This window comes from Neocloeon triangulifer, unplaced genomic scaffold (assembly GCF_031216515.1).
Source record: "Neocloeon triangulifer isolate White Clay Creek 2 clone unplaced genomic scaffold, ASM3121651v1 ptg000011l, whole genome shotgun sequence".
Taxonomy (NCBI): domain Eukaryota; kingdom Metazoa; phylum Arthropoda; class Insecta; order Ephemeroptera; family Baetidae; genus Neocloeon; species Neocloeon triangulifer.
The window spans coordinates 2,156,798-2,184,691 of NW_026775553.1; the positions used below are offsets into that span (position 1 = coordinate 2,156,798).

Here is a 27,894-nt window from a genome sequence, read left to right on the forward strand (position 1 = left end):
AACGCAAAACCACGTGCTCGCTCCAGAGCAGCGGCTTCGATTCCACAGCCGTTATTCATCCTTGGCCAATAAAGGGTTTCGCGCCCAGATATATAGGGAGGCAGTGCAGATCAACAACTCTTAGTTTGTTTCTAATGCACCTGCCTGCACATACATGGCCACAGTATGGTAAGACGATCCAGAAATACATGTAACTGGTTTTCATTATCATCAAATAATATTTCATCTGTGCTCTATTAATTAAAATAACGCTTTTACATAATCAGATTTGTTACTTAAATTTCAATTACAAGTTAAATGTGTAAATGTTTTGAATGGAGCATAAGCTGATACAATTTCTTATCGATTTTGTTTTTTTGTTGTAATTTTTCTCAAAAATGGAAAATAATAATAAAAAATAATGGATCTATTTGTATTTTCATTTAAAATTAGAGAGATCGAAGAGTTATTTTTATTAAGGAGAATTTTCATTTTGCAATTTGAGATTGTTTAATTTGAACAGTTATATATGTATTTTAGTTATATAATTGTATATAACATTAATCTAACATAAATTGCAATAAAAATATTTTTTTTAATTTTATGTATTATTATTTACATGGTTACAAAATAATTTTATTACTTCAAAACTAATAAATTGTATTATTTTATAAATATCTTTAAAAAAAAATAAAGTTTATTAATAAAATTTATATTATTTTTATTAAAATTATTGTAATATTTAGTTAATAAAAATATACAAGGTTTTTAAAAAAAGGTTGGCTATTGAATTATTTATCTGTTGTTTTCAATATAGTAGTTAAGTTATATTTTATAGAAATCTTACAATAAAATTATTTTCTTAAATAATTATTTATTATTAATTCAACTTTTAAAAATCAATAAATTTTGCAGATGAAACACAGAGAATTTTTTTTTAGCAATTTTGATACTTTTTTTTAATAATCTAATAAAAATAAACTAAACAAAATTAAATTTTTTTTATTGTTTCAGGTGAGGGGCAAGTGGACGGTGCTTGTTATTGCCACACTTTTGTCCCAAGTGTCAACGTTGAACCTGAATTTGCTCGAATCGACAATATCTCAGCACAGAGATCTCATCAGAGACCCCGAGGGCCTCCCTTACGACACCCCCACCAGCAAATTATGGGATGAGTACGACTTTGTGGTGGTGGGGGCGGGCACGGCCGGAAGCGTGGTCACCAACCGGCTGACCGAGGTGCCCAAGTGGAAGGTTATTTATTACTATTTAATTTTTTTTTGTCAGGCCAAGGCCAAGACATATGTCTTGGCCTATCTTATTTTTATTAGGGTATTTGTTTTTATATTTTATTAATTATTAGGTGCTGCTGCTGGAGGCGGGTCGCGATGAGCTGAGGGCGACAGACGTGCCCGTGTTCGCGGCGCACTTCCAGCTGACCGACTACAACTGGGGCTACCGCGCGCAGCCCCAGAAGGACGCGTGCCTCGCCTTCAAGGACCAGCGGTGCGCGTGGCCCCGCGGCAAGGGCATGGGCGGCACCAGCATCATCAACTACATGATTTACACCCGCGGCCACCCCAGGGACTACGACGGCTGGGAGGAAATGGGCAACCCTGGCTGGGGCTGGAAGGACGTTTACAAGTACTTCTTGAAATCTGAAAACGCGAACCGAGATTTGGCCGACTCGGAGTTTCATTCGACAGGAGGATATCTGGACACGGCTCATTTGCCCTACAGGTCAGAATGGATATATCAAATAAAATTTTTTATTATTATTTTTCTCATGATGTTTTGGACTTTTATAATTTGCTTGTGAAAGAGGGCGGAACAATCTCAGGAAAGAAAAATTCTCTACAAAAACTGGTATTTTAAGCCATTAGGATCAAGAAATTAGGGGTGATCGCATAATATTTTTTGTAAACTTTAATTGAAGGTTGAAAATGTCTTTTTTTTTGTAAATCAAGCTTATTTTTTTAGCACACGGGAATATTTAATTACCGCAAATATAATATCTTAGCTCATATTTTCGTTTTGAGTGATAAAGTTTATTAATATTTTTGACAAAGTCTTATACGACCGCTAATTTAAGGGTTTATTGTACTCTGCTGTCAAATTACTTCTCGAGATTTCATATTCTCGGTAGAAGCTTGGAACTATTTTAACCAATTTTAAATGTCAAGGGTGTTTCATTGACCCTAGCAAAAGAAATAAAGCAATATTTTTCTGCCCATTTTGATTATTATGGAAATTGAAAAAATCTGATAGCATGTCTTTTTACATTAATGAAAAAATTTAATTTTCAAAATCATTTTGCTGCTACGTTGGCAAAATTTAAATAATTAGAGTTATTATTGTGATATTTTTGTCAACATATTGATACGTCAGTTGAAATCCTCTGGAAATATGATTTTTTTTTTATTACTGTTTTGTAGATTTATTTATGCAATTTTTTAATATAAATGTTAATTATTCAAAACTTATCTTGATTACCAATTTGAAAACAATTTTTGAATAGATTTTATTGAATTAAAATATGAAGTAATTCAATATATTTTTCAAATTTCAGCACGAAATTGATCGACTCGTTCATGGAGGGCGGCAAAGAATCTGGTTTCGACACGGTCGAGTACAACTCGGGCGAGCTGCTGGGCTTCTCGAGGCTGCAGGTGACGCAGCGAAACGGCGCCAGGTGCAGCGCCAGCAAGGCGTTCCTGCGGCCGATCCGCAACAGGGCGAACCTGCACGTGGCCAAGGAGGCGCAGGCGACCAAGATCCTGATCGACCCGGCGACGAAGCGCGCGTGGGGCGTAGAGTTCCAGCGCCGCACCGGCCGACACGTGGTCAGGGCGCGCAAGGAGGTCATCCTGTCCGCGGGCGCCATCGACACGCCCAAGCTGCTGATGCTGTCCGGGGTGGGGCCCAGGGCGCACCTCGAGTCGCTCAACATCTCGGTGGTGCACGCGTCGCCGGGGGTGGGCAACAACCTGCAGGAACACGTGTCCATGAGCGGCCTGACCTTCCTGGTCAACGACACGGTCGCCCTGACCGAGGAGCGGCTGGCCAAGCTCGAACCCTTCCTCCAGTACGTGAACGAGGGGAGGGGGCCGCTGACCCTGGCCGGAGGGGTGGAGGGGTTGGGCTACATCCGCACCAAGGCGGCCGACACGCCCCTCGACTACCCTGACATCGAGTTGATCTTCGCCTCGGGGTCGCTGAACTCGGACGACGGCCGGGTGGTGCGGAAGGGACTGGGGATGACGGACGAGGTCTACGACGCCGTCTTCAAGCCCATCAACAGCAGGGACGCGTGGACCGTGTGGCCGATGGTGCTCAAGCCCAACAGCAGGGGGTGGGTGCGTCTGAAGAGCAACAACCCGCTCGCCTGGCCCGTAATGTACGGGAACTACTTCGACGACCCGCGCGACCTCGAGTCCATCGTCGAGGGCATCAAGTTCTCCATCAAGCTGAGCGGCACCGCGGCCTTCCAGAGGTACAACAGCACCCTGCACGACATCCCCCTGCCAGGGTGCGTCCAGTTCGAGTTCAACACGGACGACTACTGGCGATGCGCCGTGCGCCAAGTGACCACCACCCTGCACCACCAGTGCGGAACCGCCAAGATGGGGCCCAAGAGCGATCCGGACGCGGTCGTCGACCCTGAGCTCAGGGTGCACGGAATCAAAGGGCTCAGGGTGGTCGACGCGTCCATCATTCCCAGGATTCCGGCGGCGCACACCAACGCGGTTTGTTTCATGATCGGAGAAAAGGCGTCGGACATGATCAAAAGTTCTTACGGAAAATAATAATTTATTTATTTAATTAATTTGAATTTATTTATTTATTGTAAGTGAAAGAGACTGGCATCAAAAAGACGCACTATAAAGTTTTCAAACTAGACTGATGTAATCGTTGATTGTACAGCAAATAAACTGAATGGTATGCAACCTGCTTGTCTTTCACGTGTTTTAATTGCAGAACTATCAGTTGATTAAAATTTTGTAAGCTTTTTTAAGTAAAATTTCCATTCATTTGTAATTAAAATAAAAGGAGATTCTGTCTTATTTTAAATTTAATATAAAAAAAGTAAAAAGAGTAACAAACTTGGCCACAAATAGCAGAGTGGTCATCGAATCTCTAATCTCATTGGCAGATTACACCAGGAAGCAAATCCCTTCATGGTCACTCGCATTCAATTAGACTGAGCAATTCTCCTAGCAAACAAAACATTAATTGAAAACTTCCTTTAATTCCCTTTCAATATATTTAATCAAATTAAACTATTTTTTATTTAAACCTTCAATTTTTAAAAGTTATACATAATATTAAAAATTGCAGTAAATTGCAGTTTCAAATTTAAATAGATTTTCAAAATTTAAAAAACAATTTTATTTTTCTTTCATTTTTAGAGAGAATTCATTATATTAAAACCAAATTAAATTCTTTTTCATTTTAATATTCATAGATATAATTAATATTTAAAATATAATATTTCAAAAAAATGAAGTATTGCTGTTTGAAATTGAAATAAATTTTCAAATTTTTTTTACTTTTAAGCGCATTTTAAATTATGTTTAATTTATGTTGTCTGTTCTGTAACTTGTTTTGGGCTGAGATGACCTTGTGGCAAACCAACTTCATCTGCAACTAAAATCATGTACGCCAGTCTAAATTTGACGCAGGTTGGCGTGCGCACAGTCAGAGAAGAAGTTTTTTTTTATAAATTAACTGCCCAGCCAATGGCTTAGAAAGGGATTACAACGAAGTGGGTGGGGGTGGTGGTTTAGCTCGGCGAAAGGGGAAAGAACTATTTAAATAAAGGCGATGATGCTGGGGGGCGCGCCCTCCTAATAAAAGATTCAACGAGCTGATAGATCACGCACTTGCTGGGCTTCGGCAATAAATAAATGCACCTTCAAAAAATTAAATGTGTTCGTTTTCAAGAGCTCGAGTCAACAGGGCGAGTGAGTAAAAGTAAACTGGCCAATTTTTCTAATAAATAAAAATACAATAATAATAAAGAGGCGACTTAAAATTAATTAATTTGATGAACCTCAAATTTGGATTGTTAAATTTGAAAGAACTTGAATTAAATACAATCCAAAGTGATGATTTAAAATATTTTTTTTTTACTCTAATTTGAGCTAAAAACAAATTACTTTGAGATTGACAATTTCATAAATTAATATTTTTATTAATATTTTACATAGAAATTAAAAATTTAAAAAAAAAATTCAATTTATTCCAACGAATGGAATTTTTATTTATTATTTATTTATTTTCCATTTCCCCTGTGTTGAAAATTCTATGAAAATTTAATATTTTGCAACGCATGAAAGTGCTTTTCGTGGTAAATCTTTAATTCCTTAGCAATTGAATACTTGGAATTTTACGGCTCACTTTGGACATTGGATGATAAAATATTTATTTCGCCGGCTCGAACTGTGCTAGTGGAAAAATCCATTACAATGCGGGCCGCTCGCGAAGAACAACAGGGGCTCGGGCGATAATGGAAAAACAAGTGTCACGTCTTTTTTCGGAAGTTAATGTTGTTGAGGTCTTTGCGGCCGCGCGTCTTTTCAGTTTAGAAAATTATTTTGTCTTAGATTTTGGTCGAGTGTGGCAGGAGAATCCGGGCAAGTGCCTCCTTTCAGACAACAATGTGACTCTCGAGGGGCAGGCAAAATAGTGTAAGACGGAAAAAATAAGGCTTCGGGATTATTCACCCATTTCAGTGTTAACTAATTCAATGGCAGCGGCAGTGCGTCAAACCAACCAACTCGAAAACAGTTCTCGTCAAACTCTTTTCAAACTGAGAAGAAAATGAATTAAATTGCAGTCAAAATTATTAAAAATTAAAATTAATTCATAGCTCAGTTTAATCATTACAAAAACTAGTGAATATTTAAACAAATAAAATGAATAAATGGAATAAACATTGCAATATTATAATTATAGCTATTTTTCCTATTTTTTATTAATATAAATTTACAATAAAATTGTTAATTTTATAAAAATTATATTCTATTTTTTACTGTTTTTATATTTAAATTTCATTATTTTAATTTAAAATCAATAGTTATAAATTAATTATCAATATATTAAAATTTTTTTTGGTTAAATTTTTAACATACAAATCTTAGAATAAAGTAAAAATCCGAAAATCTCTTATCCTTTTTAAAAAATTTACTCAACGTCATGTCTCAAACTTTTATTTTTTGTCTTTTTTTGCTATTTTATGATCACCAAAATAAGGAACTTCCAGCAAATTAAAAGATTAAAGATTTAATTCAATAAATATTAAATAATATAAATAATATTAATTTGTTTGGTTGCGACACCACCATTGAAGTACAAAGAGTTTTATTGTTAGTTTTGGCCTGGCCAAAAACAGACATGCAGTTAAGAATCTTAAGTTGTTCCTTGAATAGAAATTGAGCTCAACCTCAGGTTTAAACCACTCCATTTAACCGCTAACATTAATTTTAAATTTTATTCATGATGATTAATTTTTAATTTGTATTGTTTATCCACTGATTCTGGCTTCCTTTAACAATTTATTTTACTCTAGCTTGTTAATAATCTAGTTTTATTAATAAAAATATTCAAATTAAGCTTAAATTTTTTTCTCCACAAATTTAAATTATTTTGTTCCAACAATTTTAACAAACCACAAATTAAGTTGTAAGTATTTAAGGAAGTAAGATAATTTTGTTATTGAAAACCTCTCTGAAATTCAAGGTCGAGCGAGGAATTTGTCTGCCTAGAGGCGATAAAATTAAATACATATTTGACTGAAGATAAAACATTTATTTTCGTCTCTGAAATAAGAATTTCTTCCCCATTTCTATTTTCTATTTTTTAGTAATTTTAATTCAGAGGCGTTTTTGCAGCAAAGCACGCTGCGTGTTATTGATTCAAAAACAAACTCTCAAAAAATAATCAAAACAAAAACCCCGGGCCGGTCGCGAGGGTGGGAGTGTCGGTAATTTTCGGACGCCACGACTCTCGGGCGTTCTCCGACGCAACCACACCCCGGCAAGTGACCTCGCGCGGCCGAAACGCCTCGCAAAGTCGGCCGGCGACGAGGACACACTTCGGGCCAAACAAACACGCACGAACCTGAGACAATGAGGGCCTCGTTGGGGCCGACGGTGTAGATATTGCCCATGCTTGTTGCACTTGACTGACACGCACTCGAACACGGCCCACTTGGCACCGCAAACTTGGCTTGGACGCGGCCGGCCGAATCGCAAAAATCGTCCGAGAGACGAAAACTGTCAAAACACGGCACTACAGTTTGGACGCAGGCACGGAGACTAAAGAGGAGGAGGCGGCACGGCGGCGGCGCGAGGGGCAAAAGACCCACACCCCCCGCCAACACTCCATTGCGTCATATTTTACCCCTTGCGCCGGCAGAGGCGCCGTTTTCCGCCTAAAATAACCAATGCCAATTACAATGTACAATGTACGTACAAAGTTGTATGTAAATAAAATTATTTTACGTACTCCCTTTTTTATTTTCTTATTAATTTGATTACGCTTTTTTGCATGTTTATATTCTTTGTTTTAAATTATTGACCCTTTCATTATTAATATTATCATTTTGTTTGTAAGAATTAAAATTTATAAATTACCAGATTATTAATAACTAAAATTTGAATACAGAATTACTTTTCGTATTTTGCCGGCGAAGTCAATCAACGGCAAAGAGCCGGCAAACTGGTGCTGCCAACATAACAAATTTCGTTCAGTTTTTCTGCTCTTATTATCATCGCTATCATGATAAAAACTAAGTTTTTTTTATTACAAAACCTCTTTATAATTATCTAAATATTAAGATTAAATTAATCTTACTTTGAATTACGTTGCTGACATAATCATACGAAATAATTCAATCAAATTCAATATTCACGTTGGCCAGCCTGGTGCATCCATGATCGTCCGTCAGTCACAACAGCCTTGTTTATGTACGCTGCAGGAATCTAATTTTCTCAATTTCCGCCCCGCATAATCACGTTTCCCCGTCTTTTCCGCCAAATTCTGCAGCTTGAAGTACCTTAGGTGAGTATGCAAGAATTTCCTTGCACAATATTTGCCCGTGAAAAAGTGTAATTTATGCGAAACGACTGCATCCTGATCCTATTTCTGTTGATTGATGCACTTTCCCTCGCTCTGACTGGAATCGTTTTATGCACATTTTCCTGCATGTTTTCCGTTTAATGCAAGCCATAACCTATTTTATTGTTTTAAGAGAATGGGAGACACGAGTGACCTGGACCGGCAGATCGAGCAACTCAAGAAATGCGAAATCATTACGGAAAACGAAGTCAAGGCTCTCTGTTCGAAGGCCCGCGAGATTCTGGTCGAGGAAAGCAACGTTCAGCGCGTCGACGCCCCGGTCACTGTAATATCACTTTAATTTAATTCTGAATTCAAATTTTCAATACCTGATGCCAATTTGCAGGTTTGCGGTGACATTCACGGCCAGTTCTACGACCTGAAGGAACTCTTCAAGGTCGGCGGTGACGTGCCCCTGACCAACTATTTGTTCATGGGAGATTTTGTGGACCGAGGATTCTACAGTGTTGAGACGTTTCTTCTCCTCCTAGCTCTTAAAGTGAGAATTAATTATACAAAAATCATTTAAAGTTACTTATTGTTGTTTCAGGTAAGGTACCCTGACCGAATTACTTTGATTCGTGGAAACCACGAGTCGAGACAAATCACACAAGTCTATGGCTTCTACGACGAGTGCTTACGAAAATACGGAAGCATCACAGTTTGGCGCTACTGCACAGAAATATTTGACTACCTGAGTCTCTCAGCAATCATTGATGGAAAAGTGAGTTCAATTGTTCCATCTTATAATTTTACTTTAATTTTAATAGGCAATGTGAGCCTCTGCTTATTTTAATTTTTTTTTTTTATTATTATTCTTAATTATTCACATAATTTTGTGTTTAGATCTTCTGTGTTCATGGAGGACTGTCTCCTTCAATCCAGTCACTCGATCAGATCCGAACGATTGACCGAAAACAAGAAGTTCCTCACGACGGACCCATGTGCGACTTGCTGTGGTCAGACCCTGAAGACACCCAGGGTTGGGGCATCAGTCCTCGTGGTGCAGGATACCTCTTTGGCTCTGATGTTGTCGCCCAGTTCAATGCCACCAACGACATCCAGATGATTTGTCGAGCCCATCAACTGGTGATGGAAGGCTACAAATGGCATTTCAACGAGACCGTGCTCACCGTTTGGTCTGCACCAAATTACTGCTACAGGTGCGTAATTAAATCATATAATTTGAAACCATTCAATTTGAGTTTAAGATAAAAGTTATGAATAAAGAAATTTCTTAAGGACTCCTTATTGCAATGCTAAGAGTACCAAAGAGGTTTTTTTTATTGCACATATGCCCAATGTTAATTTTTTGCCCCATGAACCCTCAAATTTTTTTCTGCTAATCTTTTTAAGGTCATTCGCTTATCATTTTGTGAAATTTTGAGCAAAAAATTTCGGGCAGTTTTTTTTAATCACCAAAAACAAAAATTTCCATAAGACGTAATGTAAAAATGCAAAAAATCATATTTCAAGAATAATCGGCGCTACCCCCCATTTTTCTTTGTGCAATCAACTCTACTGAAAGGTAGGAATCTATAAAAAAAATCTGGGTCCAAAAATTTCGGGCCGATTTGCCGCAAACAGGAGTTGAAGATGTCAATAAGCAGGCCTTAATTCATTACTTTCAAATTAAATATGTTTTGGGAAAGAATTTGTAAATAAATAATTTAAAACTAATGATTTATTTATAATTATTCTAGATGTGGAAATGTTGCTGCAATTCTGGAACTCAATGAAAACCTGCAGAAGAACTTCACCATTTTCGAAGCCGCGCCGCAAGAGAGTAGAGGCATCCCGTCAAAGAAACCGCAAGCCGATTACTTTTTGTGAAGCGTTTCCGATTCGCCAAAAACATTGTCATAATTTCATTCGCTGATGTTCTCAACAGTTATTTTTTGTGTATAATAATATAGCATCAATATCACTAGACATACTATTCTGACATGAAATTATTTCTCATTTAGCCGATGGTGAAATTCGGTTCAAATGTGAATTCAATCTACTGAAATTTGCAAACAAATCATTTGTATCCTGACTGACGAAGGCTAAAAACGCATGGATCGATACTTCATTCAATTTTTTGAAAATAAAAGCCAGAAAATCGTAACTCAACAAATAACAGTAGCTTTTTTATTGTTACAAAAGCTCTTGAGCCACGATGCTCATTACTTCCCCGCACTTGCTGTTTATTTTGAACGTTGCTACATTGTCTCCAAAAGAAGGCCCGATGTTGATCAAACCAATCGGAATACCTTTTTTAAAAGCGTATTCGACGTGGTCTCTCCCAGACCGTGTGTGCAAGGTTGAACCGAGCACCAACAATGAATCACATTTTTCCAGTTCTTGCCTCACTTCATCTTTCTTTCCAAGAGGTAAATTTTCCCCATAGAAAACAACGTCGGGTTTCAAAATCCCAGACCCGCATTTTTCACATGCTGGTACTTGGAAATTTTGAGATACTTCCTGCAAACATAATTATGTCAAAATTTGAACCAATAATTATTTTGAAATTCTCACTTTGCTAAGTTCGATGTCACCATCCGGCCTCAGGGCAGCGGCCTCGAAATCCAGGTTAATGAGGCTTTTATTTGCCTTTGTCAGAATTTCTTGAAAGTGACATCTGTCGATAATATTTTCACAGCCCATGCACCGAACTTCAAAGAGGGTGCCGTGAAGTTCGATGATTTTCTTGCTGCCAGCTTTCTGGTGCAGCCTGTCCACGTTTTGCGTCACCAAGCAGCCGATTTTTCCTCGGTCCTCCCAGTTTGCAAGAGTGTAGTGGGTGATGTTCGGTTTTCGCTGCGTCTGATAATTCCAGGCTGTGAAACTTCTCGCCCAGTAGATGCGACGGGTCGATTCCTTTTTCATAAAGTCCTGGTAATTTGTCGGCTTGAAATTGGGCCTTCGGGCAACTAGGCCGGTGCCTTCCGACCTGTAGTCTGGAAGGCCAGACTCCGTGGACACTCCTGCCCCCGTAATCACAAAGAGATTTTTGCTGCTCTGGACAAATTCGATGAGCGGTTCCACATCTTCACTTCGGACAGGCTTGTGCTGGGGAACGTAATTTATTGACGTTGCAAATCCTCTGGGGTGGTTGACAGAGAGGACTTCTGTAATTGGCGCTGAAGCGGACGCAACTCTGGATCTGGACAGGATCATTCTTCTATAAAGGCACGTCATTCTGAAAAAAATTAAATTATAAATTTATTTCTCTTTTTTCAGAAAAAGTTGACACAAATATACGCATATGTACACATACATATTATGGTTGATTTGTTAAAAATTTTGTCTAAAAAAAATTATAATAAGCAACACAACCACAAAGACAATTTCGGCAAGAATTAGGTATTAACCAAAAAATTTGAACAAAAGTGAGTAAAAAAAACATAATTACATAATAATATTCCGTTCCTATGCAATGCAACGAATGAGTTGACTTTTGTATGACGTGGGCGTCTCCCGTCTTGCAAAATCAAAACACACAAATAAGGGGGCGTGGTTTATCCAGTGTGTGTGACGTGTGTGTGTGTGTGTACTAGTGTACGAAAACAACGCACTACGCAGGGCAAAAGCCCACTCGCCCACTCTGTGTTATCATGCTAAAAAGGTCTTTAGGGTTAATTTTGAGCATCGAGATCGAAGAGCCGTAAGAAGGGAGAATTACATACATAGTTCCAGGTTCCAGACGCAGACCTCTCTCTGGCCGGGTCCGAAATGTCAAATCCTGATCTGAATCCCGGAATGAAATCCCGGTTTTCAAATCCTGATCTTTTTGTGGAATTAAGGTTTACAGATTTTTACCGTGGATCACTCAAAGATATTCGAGATCAACTTTTTCGAGTACCATCACCAGAAATTTGCATTCCACCGCATTAGGCCGACTTTGTTTTGGTTGCGTTTTGCCACCCAACTCGCCTCACTTGCCGACGCGGTTGATGTGACGCACGACAGGTGGCTCTGTCAGCAGCCGGCTGAAATCACCGAAATCACCCACCACAGGGTAGCGAGTTTCATCGTAAAATTTTGAAAATTTTATTTTCTTTTTTTAAAAAATCATAATTGAAAAATTCTTTCTCTTGCTAGAACAAGAAACCATCAATTTTTGGATCCAGTTCAAACATTCTGGCCCTTTGGCGGCTTTGGCCAATATTGCCTAATGCCAAATTTTCTTTTTCTTCCCGCACCAAAAAATATTTTCATTTTTGAACTACTCCAGACCGTTAGAAAAATAAGAAAAAAAAATTTAAATAAAAAAAATATTTATGATATTTTTTTTTTATTTTCATGTATTGTGAAAATATATTTCCACAAAAAAAACTGCGTGATACACAAAAATAAAAAATATCAAAATTTTTTGTTTTTAATTTTTTTTTTTTTTTCTTATCTTTCTAACGGTCTGGAGTAGTACAAAAACGAAAATTTTTTTTGGTGAGGAAGAAAAAGAGGCATTAGGCAGTATTGGCCAGATGGCCAGAATGTTTGAACTGGATCCAAAAATTGATGGTTTCTAGTTCTAGCAAGAGAAAGAATTTTCCAATTGTAATTTAAAAAAAAAAGAAAATAAAATTTTCAAAATTTTACGATGAAACTCGCTACCCTGTGGTGGGTGATTTCGGTGATTTCAGCCGGCTGCTGACAGAGCCACCTGTCGTGCGTCACATCAACCGCGTCGGCAAGTGAGGCGAGTTGGGTGGCAAAACGCAACCAAAACAAAGTCGGCCTAATGCGGTGGAATGCAAATTTCTGGTGATGGTACTCGAAAAAGTTGATCTCGAATATCTTTGAGTGATCCACGGTAAAAATCTGTAAACCTTAATTCCACAAAAAGATCAGGATTTGAAAACCGGGATTTCATTCCGGGATTCAGATCAGGATTTAACATTTCGGACCCAGCCTCTGGAAATTCTAAGTTCGCAAATTTTCCATTTAATTGGAACGGTCTCTCCTTATAACTGCGACAAGACTCACTTTTTGCATTTTTTGCTAGTGTTCCTGCGGCAGGCTAAATAGGTAACTTCTATTTATTAAAATAATTAGAAACCTGTACCTTCAAGTACTTTGGCAGATAATTTAAATATTCTCAGGATCCAAAATATTGACCTTGAAATGTGGCCTACGGTTTTGGTCCCTATTATTGACTGCAGTTCAATATATGTAATTAAAATTTTTATAGAAGCTTAATTAATTGGAGACGCGTTTTTCTCTCCGAAATAAAATTATTTTCTTTCAAATATAACCTTTTAGGACTGATTGTGAGACCAATGAGTAGAGTTTTTCTTGTTATTTTTTCGAATTGTAAATATTTTTGTTATAATTCTTGAGGCAACATTTCTTAACCTTCTAATCTAAATATTCTTATAAATTCAATGCAGTTAAATTAAAAAAAAAAAAAAAATTAAAATAACGATTCTCTATAAAACTTTTCAAAGATACCAATAAAGGTTAATTTTTCAAAATTATAGCTCCCAATTACAATCAGATGGTTCAGGTGATAATCATATTGGTTCTCACTTGGAGGCCAAAGCATATATGCCACCTATGCAGGTTTTAATAATTTAGCTTTTTCTTATTCTTTTCCTTTTTATTTTTATTTGTCTACGTCGAAAACTCGGTTAGTCATTGAGATTGATAAAAAAAAATTGCTCCATTTTGAATTTTTTATGTTTATTAATTATTTACTCCATTTATTATGAATTAAAAATTAAGTACAAATTTCGCAGTCACCTTTCGCAAAATCAAATTATGCAAATAAAGAAATTTTACGTTTAAAAGTGAAAATGTGCTAATTCAAATGACATCTCTTCAAAATCTGTTCCATTCTTCGAGTGTCGTCTTTGTAAGTCGTCAGTTCAAGCGCAGTTTTGCCCTCAATATCTTGAACCAAAGTATCAACGCCGTTTTCGATGAGCCACGAGAAACTTTCAACACGTCTGTTCTTAGCCGCGATGTGCAGCGCAGTTTCGTTTCTCTTTGTCTTTTTCTTAATCAGTTCACGATTCCTACTGTGCAAAAAGTCGAAGACCTCTTTATATTGTTCACTTTTAAACCCAAACTTCTGACGCCAATCAACTTGTTTTTTAAGAGCGGCAGCAAAGTGGATGGCGCTCCAGCCGTCGTCGTCCTCGGCATCCACTTCCAATCCCAATTCCTCCACCAACCATTGCCACACTTCTTTTGTTTGATACCCTTGAGCACAGTGGAGAACCGTTTGGTTCTTCTTTGTTTTCTGTTTCACCAGCTCTCCATTTAGCTCATGGAGGCGTTTCAAACTTTTAGCTGCATCATCAATATAGCAACCATTTCTTGTCATTAAGTGCATCGCATTTTCGCCATCATTCGTCACTTTGTTCGTTAGTTGTGGCCATTTTTCGTGAATATATTCGACCATTTCCATTTGTCCCCTAAAAGCAGCAAAGTGAAGAGGGTTCCATCCTCCATCGTCGACGGCTGCCTCATCCAACCTCAGGTCAACCAGCCATTTAAACGTTTCAAAACTATAATGTTGTGCAGCATAGTGGAGAACCGTTTTGTTAGCCTTTGTTTTTTGCGTAATCAGCTCTTTATGAAGTTTGTAGAATTCCTGTACAATAATTTCATCATCTGTACTCTTACCATCCAAAATAAAATGCATTTGATAGCTCATCTGAAAGCGTAAGCCACCTTCAATCCACAAGTGCATGATGTTTTCACAATTTTTCGTCAGTGACGTAATGAGGTTGGGCTGTTTCGTTAGAATGAAGGAGAAATTTTTTCTTAATCCTCTACTCGCTGCAAAATGAAGAGCGTTCCATCCGTCTATGTTTGCTGACGCCACATCTAAGCCCTTTTCGATGAGCCAAAGTTCTGTTTTCGGGTCTTCCCCGGTACAGAACTTTTTATTGACGAAAACATAATGGAGTGCCGTCATACCAAAATTCGTTTTCTGTTTTATCAATTCACTGTTTTTAACATGCAAGAACTTAAGTGTTTTTAAATTAGACCAAGTGGCTGCACAGTGGGCCACATTATACCCATTATTATCCACGGCGTCCAAGTCAACCCCATTTTCTAAGAGCCATTCAATGAATTTAAAATCGATTTCCCAACTTGAAGCAGCATAGTAATGAAGAATTGTTTTGCCCTTGCTCGTTTTTTGTTTGATAATCTCACTATCAACACTATGCAGATATTTGATGATTTGATGCGAGTTTCTTCTACCATAAGCAACTGCCAAGTGCGCAGCATTCTTCCCTTTGTCGGTCACAGATTTAATGATGGAATTGTCTTTTTTGTGTAAGAATTTGATAAGTTGCAAATCACTTCTTTTGGCTGCGTAATGTAAAACGTTCCACCCCCTTTCGTCCTTCGCACCAAGCTCATATTCCAAATCTTCCACCAGCCATCGGCACATGTCCAATCGGTAACAGTCATGATAACAATAGGCGTCTGCCGTTGCATGAAGAATATTCATGCCATTTTCAAAGAATATAGATTCTATAATCGTTACGTGTTCTTCGTGCAAATATTTGGCTAGTGATAACTGAAGATTTTCCACGGCATATCTGAAAATTCTCGAAGCCAATTCGGCGGCTGGCTCAGAACTAGTTTTTAGAAGTGCTTTAGCGGTGCTTACATGCATGTTGTTATGATGATGATACTCATGAAACAAAAGGTCAGAAAGAGCTTCAAAACATAAACTAGAAGTTCGGAATCCTTTTTGAATGAAAAGCTCGACGCACTCGAGACTGTTGTTATAAACGGCGATTAAAAATATTGTGCTTTGAGCCTCTTCATGGAGGTTAATAAATATCCATTCGGCAAGCAGTGTGAGGATGGTGCAATGATTTCTTTTAGCTGCAAGACACAATGCACCAAATAGATCTTTGTTTGTTTCTTTTGAGAACAAAAATTCATTCATCGACAATCCACTGGTTGAAAGATCGGGGTCATCAAAGGGAAATTTGGTGTTGGAAAAAATTTCTAGCAATTTTTCGAAAAGCCGTGCAAAATTATTTTCAATTGCACTTGCAAACATTTCTGCAATTGCGGATGCGCTTGAGTTTTGCAAGTTCTTGTATGCGTCTGAATCCAAGAATTTCAGGGCGATTTCTTCGCTATTTTTCCAAGCCTTTGTTAAAATTTCATCGTCATCGAAAAAATGAAATTTTCCTTTTCGGCCACTGTTTTCAAACGTGACCTCGTCTTCAACGAGAGAAAACATTCCCGGTAGGTTTTCTTCAATGATGACGTCAACGAGCTGCGACTTGGTGAGAGTTTCTTTCAATGAGGTTTTGATATTCGCTAATAGCTCAGGATTGTCCGTTGCACAAAATTTCAGATCAAGGAATTTTCTGACTTGTCCGAAATCATGTTTAAAGATGCCACAAGGCATTTGGTTTTCCCCACAATAAAAAAAATAGTCTGTGGCTAGATATTCTGCAAACGTTTGGTGGACAAAGTGGACTTTTCCATTGGAAAATGAAACGATACCGGTTTTTAAAATATCAGGATTAACTTTTTCCACTTCTTCGTGTTGAAGGTATTTCACAGAAAGCTTTTGCAGTTCCAATTTGCAAGTAAATATTTTGATTTTGTAACTTTCATTTTCTTTGAATTCTTTAAAAGCAGAACTTATTTTCTTCTTCACTATTTCTTCATAAATTTCATTCAATCCGATTACTTTTTTGATGGAATCATGGATTTCTGAGATCATGTTTAAATGCAACGGATTGCTAAGGATATCTCTCAATCCATTCTTTCTCAGGGCCTTCAACTGATTCTCACATTCCACTGCTTCTAGATGGGAATTCACTTTAAATAGCTCGACCTGCTGCCATTCATACAAAGGCAAAATTTGCACCCGGGAGAACTTATTTTCCTTCTCTAGTCTATTGATAATTGTCTCTTCTTCGTGCGGCCGTGTTGAAATCCAAATTGGCACCGATTCTTGTACAATGTCCTTTAAAAATTTCAGAACATCATCTCTACAATCTGGATGAATCTCGTCAAAACCGTCAAACATAATCATGATATTCTTTGACTCGATCAAATTTTTAATTTCTTCTTGGGGTATTCCTGTTTTTGTGGCTATCACCGAATATATTGACTTTGCCCTTGTATCTCTGTTGATTTTAGCGTCCGTAAAAATATGACTGACATCCGGGAGGTTTATTGTGAAAATCTTGAATCCATGTAAAGATCTGCGTAATTCAAAAGTGATTTCGCGCATCACCGTTGACTTCCCAGAGCCAGGAAGCGACGACAGAAGCCAAATCGGGTTCTTCTTAACATCCTTTGCGTGTTCAATTAATTTCTTGAATTCGATATCTTGCTCATCCTTTACATCATCAAGTTTCACCCGGAAATTAGGTTTGACGAAATAATGTCGGAAAAGCAAAAGATGCGGCAAAGTGGACACCATCATCGCTGCAGGAATTTCTGTTGCTTTTCTTTTCACGTGAATCAACAAGTCAGCGAGACAGTCTTGCAAGCTCCGCTCTCCATTTATTTCTTTGCTTTTAAATATCTCGATAAAATTTTGGATGAAATCTGTAAATTTTAGTAGATGTAAATACGTCATACGTCTTGCTTATTTGAAAATTATCACCTTTATTTTGAAGAATGAAAACGAGCCAGTCACTGTGAATGGTTGCTTTAGGGAAATCAATTTGCTGAGCGTTTTGCTGAAAAAAGTCAATTTTAAAAAATAATTATGTTCTCTAATTATGCAAATGCTTAGTATATAATACCGGCTGGCTGTCGCATAATGCTGCAGATATTTGATTTATTAGAAAGAAGAGTTTTGGTTTCCCGATCCAGTCCTTTGAGTCTGGTCCAAGCAATGAGTGAATTAAATCTCCAATCGGCTTTAGCTTGGTTTCACTCAGGTGAATGCAAATGTGGCCATCCTTGCGCGGCTCGAGTTTGGCGAAAAAGAATGCGGCGAAACAGCCGTACTCTTTCCACAACTTCATTGTTTCTAGTCAAATTAATATTTCAAAATTACCTAAATTAAAAAATAAAGTTTTATTACTTAGTTCCTCGAAGTGTGTTGTGACAGTGCTCGGCCCGAGCTTAACCATTTTGGTTACAAAACCCAGGTTGTTATTGAGATTCGACTGGAGTTTACATATCTCCTTGCCATTTTCTTGGTAGAAAATTACTGCAAGCTTTCCTCTCCAAGGTTCTTTTGATTCGGGATCCAGCCAATCAAAGTACACCGTCGGCTGCTTATTATTTACATTTACTGTATTTCCTATTCCGTCACATCCACTTTCTGAATGGTCCAAGCTCAACCACCTTATGGAGTTAGGACTTTAAAAACTTCTAAATACTAGAAGACACAAATATAAACGTACTGATTAGAAGTGCCAGAAAAAGTAAATTTCCTGTCACTAGGGTAAATTTTGAATTCTGGCGTTTGTCCCTCGTTTTTGTAGTTGTTGGTCGACTTTAAATGAATTCTGTTGTGCACCGCTGTCAGGAAATGCGCAATGCTTTCGTCCTCTTTCATCTCGTTCAGCTCCCGAGTCAAACTCTGTACAAGCCATGTGCCATTCGCTGGATCTCGTTTTGAAATCGTGGCTGGGACGAAATATTCAGAATTATAAACAAAAAATCTATTTTGCATTGCAATCTAAATTTACGGCCGTTCATTCATTTAAAGGCAATTTTTTATTTATCATCATTACTCCAACGCAGCTTGAAGAAAATGTTAAAAGTTTCTTCAGGTTTAATATTTTTAAAGTGCAGAAAATTTAAATATTGACCTTTGACATTTAAAGTTTGTCAATATAGTGGAAATACTGGAAATGAATACCTTACCTAAGTTCATTAACTTTCAACGTCCCACCAAGAAGACACTAAAAAATATCTCCACCGCAGCATTATTTTGATTTCAGTTTTAGTAAAACTTTTTTTTATCTCCCGGCGGTGATATTTAAATTTGAAAAATATTAAAATATTTTTTATCTCAAGAACATTATAATTAAGCTCATAATTTTTTTTTCAGAATTTCAGTAATTTTGAGCCAAAAATTAGCATGATTTTCTCAAAAACAAGAAAAATTAAAAATAAAAACTGTTTTTCCGCCTTCAGTAAAACTTTAAAAAAAAATACGCTGTATATGACCCTTAATTTTTGTGTGTGTCTAGTCGTAAGCCAGTTCAGCGTTTAGCAAGGACCTGTAGGTCACACACCTTTGACAACCCTCACCAACAACACATCTAAATTAGTATTCAGCAAAATATTTAATTTTAACATAAATTTAATAATAATGCTTAAATACCTTCAACAGTGGAGTAAAAAATGACCATGTTGTGCAGATTTGGATCAAATGAAACTTTACTTGAACTTTTTTCAACCTCGACTGCTTGTTGTTCACTTGAAGACTCAATAACTTTTTCCACGAGCTTTCCTCTGCAAGGCTAAAAATTGTGGTTATATCAGGCATGCTTTGGTGCGCTTTGATGTTATAATTTACTTTTTGGTTTTTTTTAAATACATACCCCAAGGAATGCAAATCTCAAAGAATTATGAAACGTTTTTTCAAATTTTTGAAATAAATCTTTGGTATTGAAAGATTCGTAATCATCGGGGCAAGTGCCGGTTTTAAAGTCTGTGTAAATCAGTCCATCCTTATCCCCGTGAGACAAGATGATGAAAATAAAAACCGACGGCTCTGAGTCTGTTGACACATATTTAATTTAATCATTCATATTCTTAGGAAGCAATATGCGTTACCATCAGACTCATAGACTTCCTTTAATTTACTCTCGTCGCCGAGCAAATCAAGGAGTTCATCCTTTCCACATGACACATCGTGAAATTGGCATTTCCGATCCTTCTCAAATGTTTCCTTCAGCATTTCAACATCTTTTTTGTCACCTGCTCGATACCAGCGTTCACCACCGCCCTCGAATTCGTAATGTGCGACCAACACAAAAACACTTTTCAAATTTGTTATTAAAAGGCAAAAGCAGGCATCATTTAATTAATTGAATTACTTGTCGGCGTTTTGATTTCCATCAGGTGTGTTAAAAAACCCAAGATTCGCAGAGATTTTTAATTTTTTGGAAGAACAAATTACCAAATCTGTTGAAACAGAATAAAAAAAATTTAATAAAAAGAAAAAACAATTAATAAAACCATCAAACAACCTTCCTCCGCAGCTCTCTTACTCATGGTGTTGCACCTTTTTGCTTTCACAATTTACGCGCTTCCAATGAGCTCGGAATCAATTCTTTTCTGCATATCCAGAAGTCCTTCCTCAGGCAGCTGCAATGTTATGCATAATTTCAATTATTTTATCATTAAATACCCAAAATAAAAATAAAAGATATATGTGAATGTTTTTAATGCTATTTCTCGTTTTTTTTTTTCAATTTTTTTTCTTAAAAGAAATTGTAATATTATATAAATTAGCATTAGCAGCAAAACGTTTTTGTAGAATTTATTGAGAGATATTTAAGCCAAAAACTCGGCTCAATGTACAAATGGTTCAGGGGAAAAATGGAAATCTTTTGAATGGATTATGACTAATTTGACCAATTTTGTTTAAATTTCATCAATATATTTCAAGCAGGTTTTATCATAATTTTTATTTTTTATTTTGACACCTGTTCTCAGTGGCCACAAAGAACAAAGTTGAAATGAATTATTTTGATATGGGAGTCTCAAATAAACCAAAAAAATCCATAATTAATTCTGGGAGTTTTGCAGAATTAGAATTGTTATAAGTAAAAAGGATAACGGGCATACTTTTCGTAAAAAAATTTTATTCAAAAATAAAAAAGGGTCTTAAACCTTAATCAAAACTGGTAGAGTTTTTTTTTTTTTATTATAATAATAAAAACACATTCTTCAGCAAGGACAAAAAGCCAATGTTTCCTCACTTCTATATATTAACGTCCCCGATAACTGCCAAATTTTTCAGTGAAATTGGAATTTTTATATTTATAATGCGCACTTGCAATTAAGTATTTGAAAGTGATTTTAAAAACGTTGCGAATCTTCAGCATGGAAGCGCGATGGTGGAGATTTGAAAGCTGGTTGCATATATACATATATACACAAAAATCAGTAACTGTCGGCAGATCTGTTGACCTACTTAAATTACAGACTGATGAATACAATAAGCTGTTCCTGAAAGCCAACCCATGCCAATTTTTATTAAAATCAATTTTTTATATTATGCTTCAAACACGCTAACCTCTCCCCTTACGGTGCTAGACTTTTGTTGGATCATATTTTGCTGATATTTTGAAATCTAAATTTCTTTGGCTTTTATGAAAACATAAAATATGATGAAATGCTGTACAATATAGATGGAAAAGCCCAGAAAAAGCCCCAAGTTTTCCAATCATGGATTGCATTAAATTAAAAAAAAGGTGCAGCGTGCTTCCAAACAGCACTTCTTAAGCTTTTTCTAATTGCATACTATTATTGATTTTTTTTCTAAAGCTCTTTTTTTTAATTATCCCTTATCCCGCAAGATAAACCAAGCCTTAATATTTTAATAACAATTTTATTTGAATCAAAATTAAATGAAATGAAAAAAAACTTACTCATCTTTAAAATTTCCAACGCCTCTGCAAGTCTACACTCAATGCTACAGTAACCGGCGGCTACTCGTATACAGGCTCGAAAAAACGATAAAAAGTCTAGCTTCATTTTAGTAGAGTTTTAACATAAAGCGCGCATGCTCCACGGAGGTACTCAGGGTTGGACCCAGGGAGTTGAGAACCTCTGCTAGAGTAGACCATCAGGCCATTGTTTGGCTGTTAAACTGATACAGCCAAAAGAAGTGAATTCTTTAAGAGGCTTGAAAATGGCAAGCAAGCCCTCTTTGGCATTTTCTCTCTACCATAATTATTTTGCGCTATTTCTCAATGCAGATTCCATTGTGGCCATAAATATATTTTTCTAAAATTAATATATTATATTTTTGATAAAAAATATTACCCTTAATTTCCCAATGTAAGATGGTTTTGGGTTTGTGGGTTAATCTTAAAAATACCACACTTCAATTGCATGCAGTTTTGATATGAAGGCTTTTTAATATTTATTTTGCAATATTCGAAACGAAGAAAATCAAAACTAAAAGTGTTGCGCGCCAAGAACTTTCTTGTTGGTGAATTTTTATTTGAAATTATAACTGGACAGAGGTGCCGCAGAGAAGCATTTTTTGATAAAGAAGAAGATTAAAGACTGATTTTTGTGAGTTTTTAAAATAGAGAGTGTTTGCACAGTTTTTACTAAAGAGCTATTAATTGTATATAACGTTGGGTGGTGCCATCGCTGTGGTGTAACCACAGGGACCTTTAATTATTGTATTGCAGAAGAAGAACTTTAATTGTACAAATCTTATAATTATGTAACCGCGCGCGTTAAGGCCATTTAGTATATTAACCAAAGCTGAGCACAACCCTTAAGTTCCCGCCCCGCGCGCCACGCCACCACCAAGAACTACGACCGCCGCGCTCAGGGCGCCACCTGAGTGCCCAAGCAGACGCTTCCTGGACTCGACTGAGTGTGGTTGTAATGGTTTCCCTTCCCGCTTTAAAAGGTATTGCTTGGCGCCCACGCTAGATAAATTCCGAACTGAATATCCTTTTAAATCAGCTTAATCCGTTCACTAATTCAGTCCGAACCTTAAAACTCAGCATTTGAATATTAAATCTAATAGTAATTCCGCATTAGTTTGGCCAATTATTGTTTAGTTTTAAGAATAAACCATCACTTTATTTGTTATTGTTAATTAACTTGTTTACTTGAAATATCAATTAACCCTTTTTAGTTAGAGCACAAAGATAAAAGAGTAAAAGCATTAAAGGCCAATTAGAATTAAAGCCAATTTCCATGAGGCCGCCAAGTTAAGTCAATTAATTAATTAAGAAGCACGTTCGAGTCCGGGAAAGTCTCCAGCTCTGCGCAAGTGAGAACTTCGGGGAAAAGTCCTGTCGAGAGTCACGACAGATTTGGTGTCAGGTGTGGGGTGTGTTTTTTTTCCAAATTAACGCACCCTTTGGAACGTCCCGCGCACCCTGGCCAGCCCAGAGAGCACGGTACTCTCCCGTACCCTGTTTTCGCCGAAGTTCTGAGGATCCGAGACCGACCGTGACAAGCCTGGTGCCATCGACAAGAAGCGACCGCTGGATCGAGGTGCACCGAAAGTTAAAAGAGGCTGACGGAAGGAGAGCGCCTTAAGAAGCACCTTGCCGATTTTGTTCACGGGAAAACACAGGCACACTGCTGTAGAGCGCGACCAAGAAAAACGCAGAGCTGTTAATTTAAGGTATCTCTTTTAAGTTGTAATGGATCCTATTATTTAATTGGGTAGAGTGCTTTTTGTAAATATCAGCCTTAAGGGCGTTTTGCAAAGGTGCACTTCATGCCAAAAAGGAACTCGGAAATTGAAAGTTAAAAGTAATCAGCAAAGTTGGGTTAAAAACGCGAAAAGTTAAATTAGAGATTGGGTGATAATCCTCTAATTGAGAGAATTTTTTTTACAAAGAAACAAATAAAATGGTCCATTGCTAAATTTTATTGTTGTGGCTCAATTTTTATAAATAAGCGAATAAATTTAAGAAATTTTGTAATATTGTACTCACCAATTTGACCATGGAACCTCTCACCTCGTCCGAGTTGGTCAACAGAGATATCCAACCAGAAGACCCACAGTCCATCGCCATTCGAGCTCATGTCTACCAGTTGATTGGCATCTACAAAGCAGATGGCAGCCTGTCCTTGAAGAACTTCATCCACAGTGTTGAGCGGGTGAAAATCGCCTTTCCAAACACCCGAGATGCAGAGCTTGTCCGCCTTGCTGTCAGCAACACTGAAGGCGACGTGTTCCGGTTCGCCAGCAAGCTCAACTTGGACGCCCTCTCACTCCAAGACCTGAAGAAGGCGTTGGCGTCCGAGTTTGAGCAGCCACCCAGCTACTCCGAGGCCAAAGATGCGTTTGATGGCCTGGAACAAGGCAGCAATGAGTCAGTCGTCCAGTTCTACCGCCGACTTGTCAATGCAGGGGAGGTGCTCCTCAGTGCCCTGCTCGAACGAACCAAGTACAAGGAGGAAACACGACGGTTCTTCCTGGAGGAGGAACTGAAGCACCGATTCTTTGAGGGGCTCCGCACCGAGTTTCAGCAAGCAATTGTTTATTCAAATTCAAATCACCTTTCCAGCATGAGGGAAATTGCAGAAAATCAAGAGCACTTCTTGCGGCGAACCAAGCTCCGGCGTGAGCGTGAGGAGCAAGCTCAAGCAGCTGAGGATGAAAAATTGCAGCAGCAGCAGCAGCTCTTGGGATACATTCGCCAGCTGAAGGATGCTGTCTTTGGTGCCCCCAACCACCAGAGCACTCTCATGCAAACCACCAGCAGTGTGGTGACGTCCAATATGTGGCAGAGCAATCCAGCAGCACCGTCAGTCTGCCCCGTTCAGCCTCCGAGTGCGACCATCACCTCCGTGTGTGGCTCCACGGTGGGAGCTACACTGCCGATCACCAACGGCCACCCTCCAGCAACCAAGGAAAGCCTGCAAGAAAAGAAATGTCACAAGTGTAAACAGAAGGGACACATGGCGAGGAACTGCCCAAACGTGCCTTGCCAGCTGTGTTCCAGGAAAGGACATCGCTTTGGCCGGTGCCCCGAGCAAAAGTGCACATTCTGCTCAGCCCGAGGGCACCCGGCCAAGAGATGTCCAATCCAGAGGGCTTTGAGAGGCAACAATGGTGCAGCCTCACTCACCTCTTAGCCTTCGTCAAGCTTGTCGTGAATGTCCGCCACTGCCGAGCAACTCGATGGGCTCCCTCCATCGGAAACCAAAGAAAGGCTCCAGTGTGCTTGGATGCCAACCTCGAGCAACCCCAAGGTCCAAGTAGAGTCATCTCATCCCACCAGAAGAGAAGACCGACGCAAGAGTCTTGTCGGGAGGCCGTAAAAGCTTCTTGACGAGCAAGAGATATCCTGAAAGAATGTGAAAATTAGTATGTGTGAATTTTTAATTTTAAGGCAAGAATGTAATTAAAATTAAGAAAGTGAATTTTAAAAGTAAATGAAAATTAATTAAATATTTTGTGAAATGATAAAATGTTTTAAAAGCAAATGATGAGCCACAGCAAAAGTTAGAATTTCCCCAATTATAATTAAGATTTAAGATATAAAATGTCAAAAAGTTACAAGTTAAAAAGGAAAACAAGATTGTTAAATGTAACACAGTTGAATTTTGTCCAGAAAAAATTTGAGAATTGATTGTGTAAAATTGTGTTTTGTAATTTTAATTTAAGGAGGACAGTATTATGATTTCAATGATTATGTTTAACTTTAAATGCAAGGAATTAAGTTAGGCCAGCATAAATTAGAAAAGTAGAGAAAATTTAAAATAAGAATTGTGTTTTGAAATTATGTTTACGTTGTGAGATAAGAGTGCTTACAAATCGCGACACTTAAATCTAAGCTGTGTTTTAAAATTGTTGTCAAAATGTTAGAATAATTATATGTGCGAATAGTTCAAGCTCACCTCCTACATTCGTCGGCACTGTCGGCAAGCAAAATCGTGTCGAAAATCATCGCCGCATCGACGAGTGCAGTTCTCTCATCGCCAATTTGTTTATGTTTTGTTTTGGTACCTTTCCTCCTCCCTCCACCGCACCGCTGTTCGCTGCCCTGTGCGTGACGTCACGCCTCCCGCAGGAGCGAGCAGGCAAGAAGATGAGGAAGAAAGAAAACGCTCGCACAAATGTAGCGCGGGTTGCTTACCACCTTCATTCATGCTGCTTTTTAGCTATTTAATCCAGTGTGAGCAATTTCGTGCCAAATTTTCTTAAGATTAAAATGTTAAAAATCATGTTAATTTTACGGATAAATTAAATTTGTAATTTAAGAAATTAATTTAAAAAAAAAAATTGGTTTTAAAATACCAAAAGTGGCAATTATAAATTAATAATATGTTAATTAAGGAACAAAATTTAAAATTTTCGAAAATTGTAATTAAAATGTAAGTTCACTGTTTGCGAAACATATTTGTCTATGAATCTGTCCGAACAGAGAGCAAAGGTCACAGATGCCGAGTTGCTGATTTGAGGGCAACCTGGATGACGCGCGCGCTGAGAACCAATTCTCACCACCCTGAGAACCTGCAGCGGAGCGCAAGCCTGTCTGAGGGACCCGATGACGAACAACCCCATTGTCTCGGACGCCCTCGGCCCTCGAGAGCACTTGCGCAGCTTGTTCGAATGCTGTCAACCTTGCGCCCCAGACTGACCCTGCCGAGGACCCGGGAGGACAAAGAAGTTACGAGTCACGAGGGCGTGACTCAAATTTGTCGGGAGGCAGTCTGTGGTGTAACCACAGGGACCTTTAATTATTGTATTGCAGAAGAAGAACTTTAATTGTACAAATCTTATAATTATGTAACCGCGCGCGTTAAGGCCATTTAGTATATTAACCAAAGCTGAGCACAACCCTTAAGTTCCCGCCCCGCGCGCCACGCCACCACCAAGAACTACGACCGCCGCGCTCAGGGCGCCACCTGAGTGCCCAAGCAGACGCTTCCTGGACTCGACTGAGTGTGGTTGTAATGGTTTCCCTTCCCGCTTTAAAAGGTATTGCTTGGCGCCCACGCTAGATAAATTCCGAACTGAATATCCTTTTAAATCAGCTTAATCCGTTCACTAATTCAGTCCGAACCTTAAAACTCAGCATTTGAATATTAAATCTAATAGTAATTCCGCATTAGTTTGGCCAATTATTGTTTAGTTTTAAGAATAAACCATCACTTTATTTGTTATTGTTAATTAACTTGTTTACTTGAAATATCAATTAACCCTTTTTAGTTAGAGCACAAAGATAAAAGAGTAAAAGCATTAAAGGCCAATTAGAATTAAAGCCAATTTCCATGAGGCCGCCAAGTTAAGTCAATTAATTAATTAAGAAGCACGTTCGAGTCCGGGAAAGTCTCCAGCTCTGCGCAAGTGAGAACTTCGGGGAAAAGTCCTGTCGAGAGTCACGACAATCGCCATCTAAAGAAATTTTTACATCAGCACAAGCACAATAAAAAGCAACCAAACCAAATTAACTTAGTGGCAAGTTCACAGATGTGAAAAAAATTCCCGTTATTTAGGCTGCGTGTCACGGGAGACTCATGAAGATGGAATACGCAACAAAATTCAGATGAAGATGGCCGACTAAGATTGTTAGACTTTTTTGTTGCGCCGCCAAAAAAAGAAACAATTCCTTTGCTTTCGTTTGGTACAAATTTTAATATTATATAATAGCCCATGGTTAATATTATTTATACACTAGTTAAAAATAAACCGCCTTTTGCTTTGCGATAAAATTATCCTCTTCCATATACTTGGGTTTACCGCGGTGGCTGAGTCTCTTTTGATGTCGCGCGTTTTAGCAGACATCTGCTACTTGTTCTTCTCTTTTTTCCCAGTTGAAAATTTTTAGTATTATGACATTTATGACCGAGAAGAATAATCATAATAATAATAATATGCCTCTAATTTTTTTTTTATAGAAATTTCTGCGCAGCTATAGGAAATGACCAAGATAATATATATAAATATTATATTTGAATTTAATATATTCAATTAAATTAAAAACCACTTACTTCACTGTCTTGAAAATGACGCTAAATTTCAAAACCTTGCGCTTTCTTCGGCCGCAATTGAATTTCAACATAGCAAGAACACCACGTACCTACAATAAATGCTTCTCACGCAAGGCGTTTTGGTTCCAAACTCCTCGTTCTCGCGGCTTGCAGCATGGAGAGCCAAAAAATTACATGCCTACCTTCGTATTC

At 37.9% G+C, this 27,894-nt stretch overlaps 5 protein-coding genes across 11 annotated transcripts in view; 2 read left to right on the plus strand and 3 right to left on the minus strand.

The window, feature by feature from the left end:
- The window catches only part of LOC132195930 (flotillin-2), a 104,915-nt gene extending 97,584 nt beyond the window's left edge, over positions 1 to 7,331 (minus strand). Inside the window, exon 1 of the mRNA XM_059618235.1 lies at positions 7,102 to 7,331. Coding sequence (XP_059474218.1) covers positions 7,102 to 7,150 — 49 coding nt within the window. The 5' untranslated portion in view covers positions 7,151 to 7,331. The remainder of the gene's footprint in view (positions 1 to 7,101) is intronic.
- LOC132196155 (glucose dehydrogenase [FAD, quinone]-like) lies at positions 155 to 3,785 on the plus strand. Its single transcript, XM_059618622.1, has 4 exons — positions 155 to 163; positions 994 to 1,233; positions 1,343 to 1,719; positions 2,549 to 3,785. Exons 1-4 carry the CDS (start codon positions 155 to 157, stop codon positions 3,783 to 3,785), a joined length of 1,863 nt encoding a protein of 620 aa, XP_059474605.1.
- Positions 7,332 to 7,903: 572 nt separating the features above from the next.
- LOC132195932 (serine/threonine-protein phosphatase 4 catalytic subunit B) lies at positions 7,904 to 10,222 on the plus strand. The gene is made up of 6 exons (XM_059618243.1): positions 7,904 to 8,043; positions 8,234 to 8,386; positions 8,447 to 8,599; positions 8,651 to 8,824; positions 8,947 to 9,263; positions 9,804 to 10,222. Exons 2-6 carry the CDS (start codon positions 8,237 to 8,239, stop codon positions 9,931 to 9,933), a joined length of 924 nt encoding a protein of 307 aa, XP_059474226.1. The 5' UTR covers positions 7,904 to 8,043; positions 8,234 to 8,236; the 3' UTR covers positions 9,934 to 10,222.
- LOC132195931 (NAD-dependent protein deacylase Sirt4-like) lies at positions 10,205 to 27,810 on the minus strand. 5 transcript variants are annotated; one of them, XM_059618239.1, is made up of 4 exons: positions 11,772 to 12,024; positions 11,498 to 11,702; positions 10,621 to 11,284; positions 10,205 to 10,566 (listed from the first exon to the last, which is right to left on the minus strand). In XM_059618239.1, the coding sequence occupies exons 3-4, from the start codon at positions 11,281 to 11,283 to the stop codon at positions 10,240 to 10,242; spliced, it is 990 nt and encodes a 329-aa protein (XP_059474222.1). In that variant the 5' UTR covers position 11,284; positions 11,498 to 11,702; positions 11,772 to 12,024; the 3' UTR covers positions 10,205 to 10,239. The 5 variants fall into 5 exon arrangements, with proteins under 5 accessions (XP_059474222.1, XP_059474223.1, XP_059474220.1 ...); XM_059618240.1 differs by having other exon boundaries at positions 11,498 to 11,712; XM_059618237.1 differs by lacking the exons at positions 11,498 to 11,702; positions 11,772 to 12,024 and adding an exon at positions 27,703 to 27,810.
- LOC132195928 (uncharacterized) lies at positions 12,815 to 27,856 on the minus strand. 3 transcript variants are annotated; one of them, XM_059618230.1, is made up of 15 exons: positions 27,164 to 27,668; positions 25,606 to 27,106; positions 24,834 to 25,052; positions 24,262 to 24,621; positions 23,694 to 24,054; positions 20,241 to 20,358; positions 20,088 to 20,175; positions 19,825 to 20,030; positions 19,590 to 19,768; positions 19,370 to 19,508; positions 18,441 to 18,666; positions 18,116 to 18,396; positions 17,832 to 18,061; positions 17,690 to 17,765; positions 12,815 to 17,631 (listed from the first exon to the last, which is right to left on the minus strand). In XM_059618230.1, exons 6-15 carry the CDS (start codon positions 20,263 to 20,265, stop codon positions 13,886 to 13,888), a joined length of 5,196 nt encoding a protein of 1,731 aa, XP_059474213.1. In that variant the 5' UTR covers positions 20,266 to 20,358; positions 23,694 to 24,054; positions 24,262 to 24,621; positions 24,834 to 25,052; positions 25,606 to 27,106; positions 27,164 to 27,668; the 3' UTR covers positions 12,815 to 13,885. The 3 variants fall into 3 exon arrangements, with proteins under 3 accessions (XP_059474213.1, XP_059474214.1, XP_059474215.1); XM_059618232.1 differs by having other exon boundaries at positions 12,816 to 17,631; positions 18,116 to 18,381; positions 25,606 to 27,666; XM_059618231.1 differs by lacking the exons at positions 23,694 to 24,054; positions 24,262 to 24,621; positions 24,834 to 25,052; positions 25,606 to 27,106; positions 27,164 to 27,668 and adding an exon at positions 27,792 to 27,856.
- Between the last annotated feature and the right edge of the window lie 38 nt (positions 27,857 to 27,894).

Excerpts from the sequence above, each read along its gene's own strand:
- LOC132195928 (XM_059618231.1), bottom strand. The coding sequence starts at position 20,265 with ATGAGTAAGAGAGCTGCGGAGGAAG. Across the intron at positions 18,397-18,440 it reads TTTTCTGGCACTTCTAATCA|TCCTAACTCCATAAGGTGGT; the intron begins GTACGTTTATAT and ends AAGTTTTTAAAG. Across the intron at positions 18,062-18,115 it reads AACACACTTCGAGGAACTAA|AAACAATGAAGTTGTGGAAA; the intron begins GTAATAAAACTT and ends TAATTTGACTAG.
- LOC132196155 (XM_059618622.1), top strand. Across the intron at positions 1,234-1,342 it reads CCGAGGTGCCCAAGTGGAAG|GTGCTGCTGCTGGAGGCGGG; the intron begins GTTATTTATTAC and ends ATTAATTATTAG. Across the intron at positions 1,720-2,548 it reads ACGGCTCATTTGCCCTACAG|CACGAAATTGATCGACTCGT; the intron begins GTCAGAATGGAT and ends TTCAAATTTCAG.
- LOC132195932 (XM_059618243.1), top strand. The coding sequence starts at position 8,237 with ATGGGAGACACGAGTGACCTGGACCGGCAGATCGAGCAACTCAAGAAA. Across the intron at positions 8,387-8,446 it reads GCGTCGACGCCCCGGTCACT|GTTTGCGGTGACATTCACGG; the intron begins GTAATATCACTT and ends GCCAATTTGCAG. Across the intron at positions 9,264-9,803 it reads GCACCAAATTACTGCTACAG|ATGTGGAAATGTTGCTGCAA; the intron begins GTGCGTAATTAA and ends TAATTATTCTAG.
- LOC132195931 (XM_059618237.1), bottom strand. The coding sequence starts at position 27,773 with ATGTTGAAATTCAATTGCGGCCGAAGAAAGCGCAAGGTTTTGAAATTT. Across the intron at positions 11,285-27,702 it reads GTCATTTTCAAGACAGTGAA|AATGACGTGCCTTTATAGAA; the intron begins GTAAGTGGTTTT and ends AATTTTTTTCAG. Across the intron at positions 10,567-10,620 it reads GTGACATCGAACTTAGCAAA|GAAGTATCTCAAAATTTCCA; the intron begins GTGAGAATTTCA and ends TTATGTTTGCAG.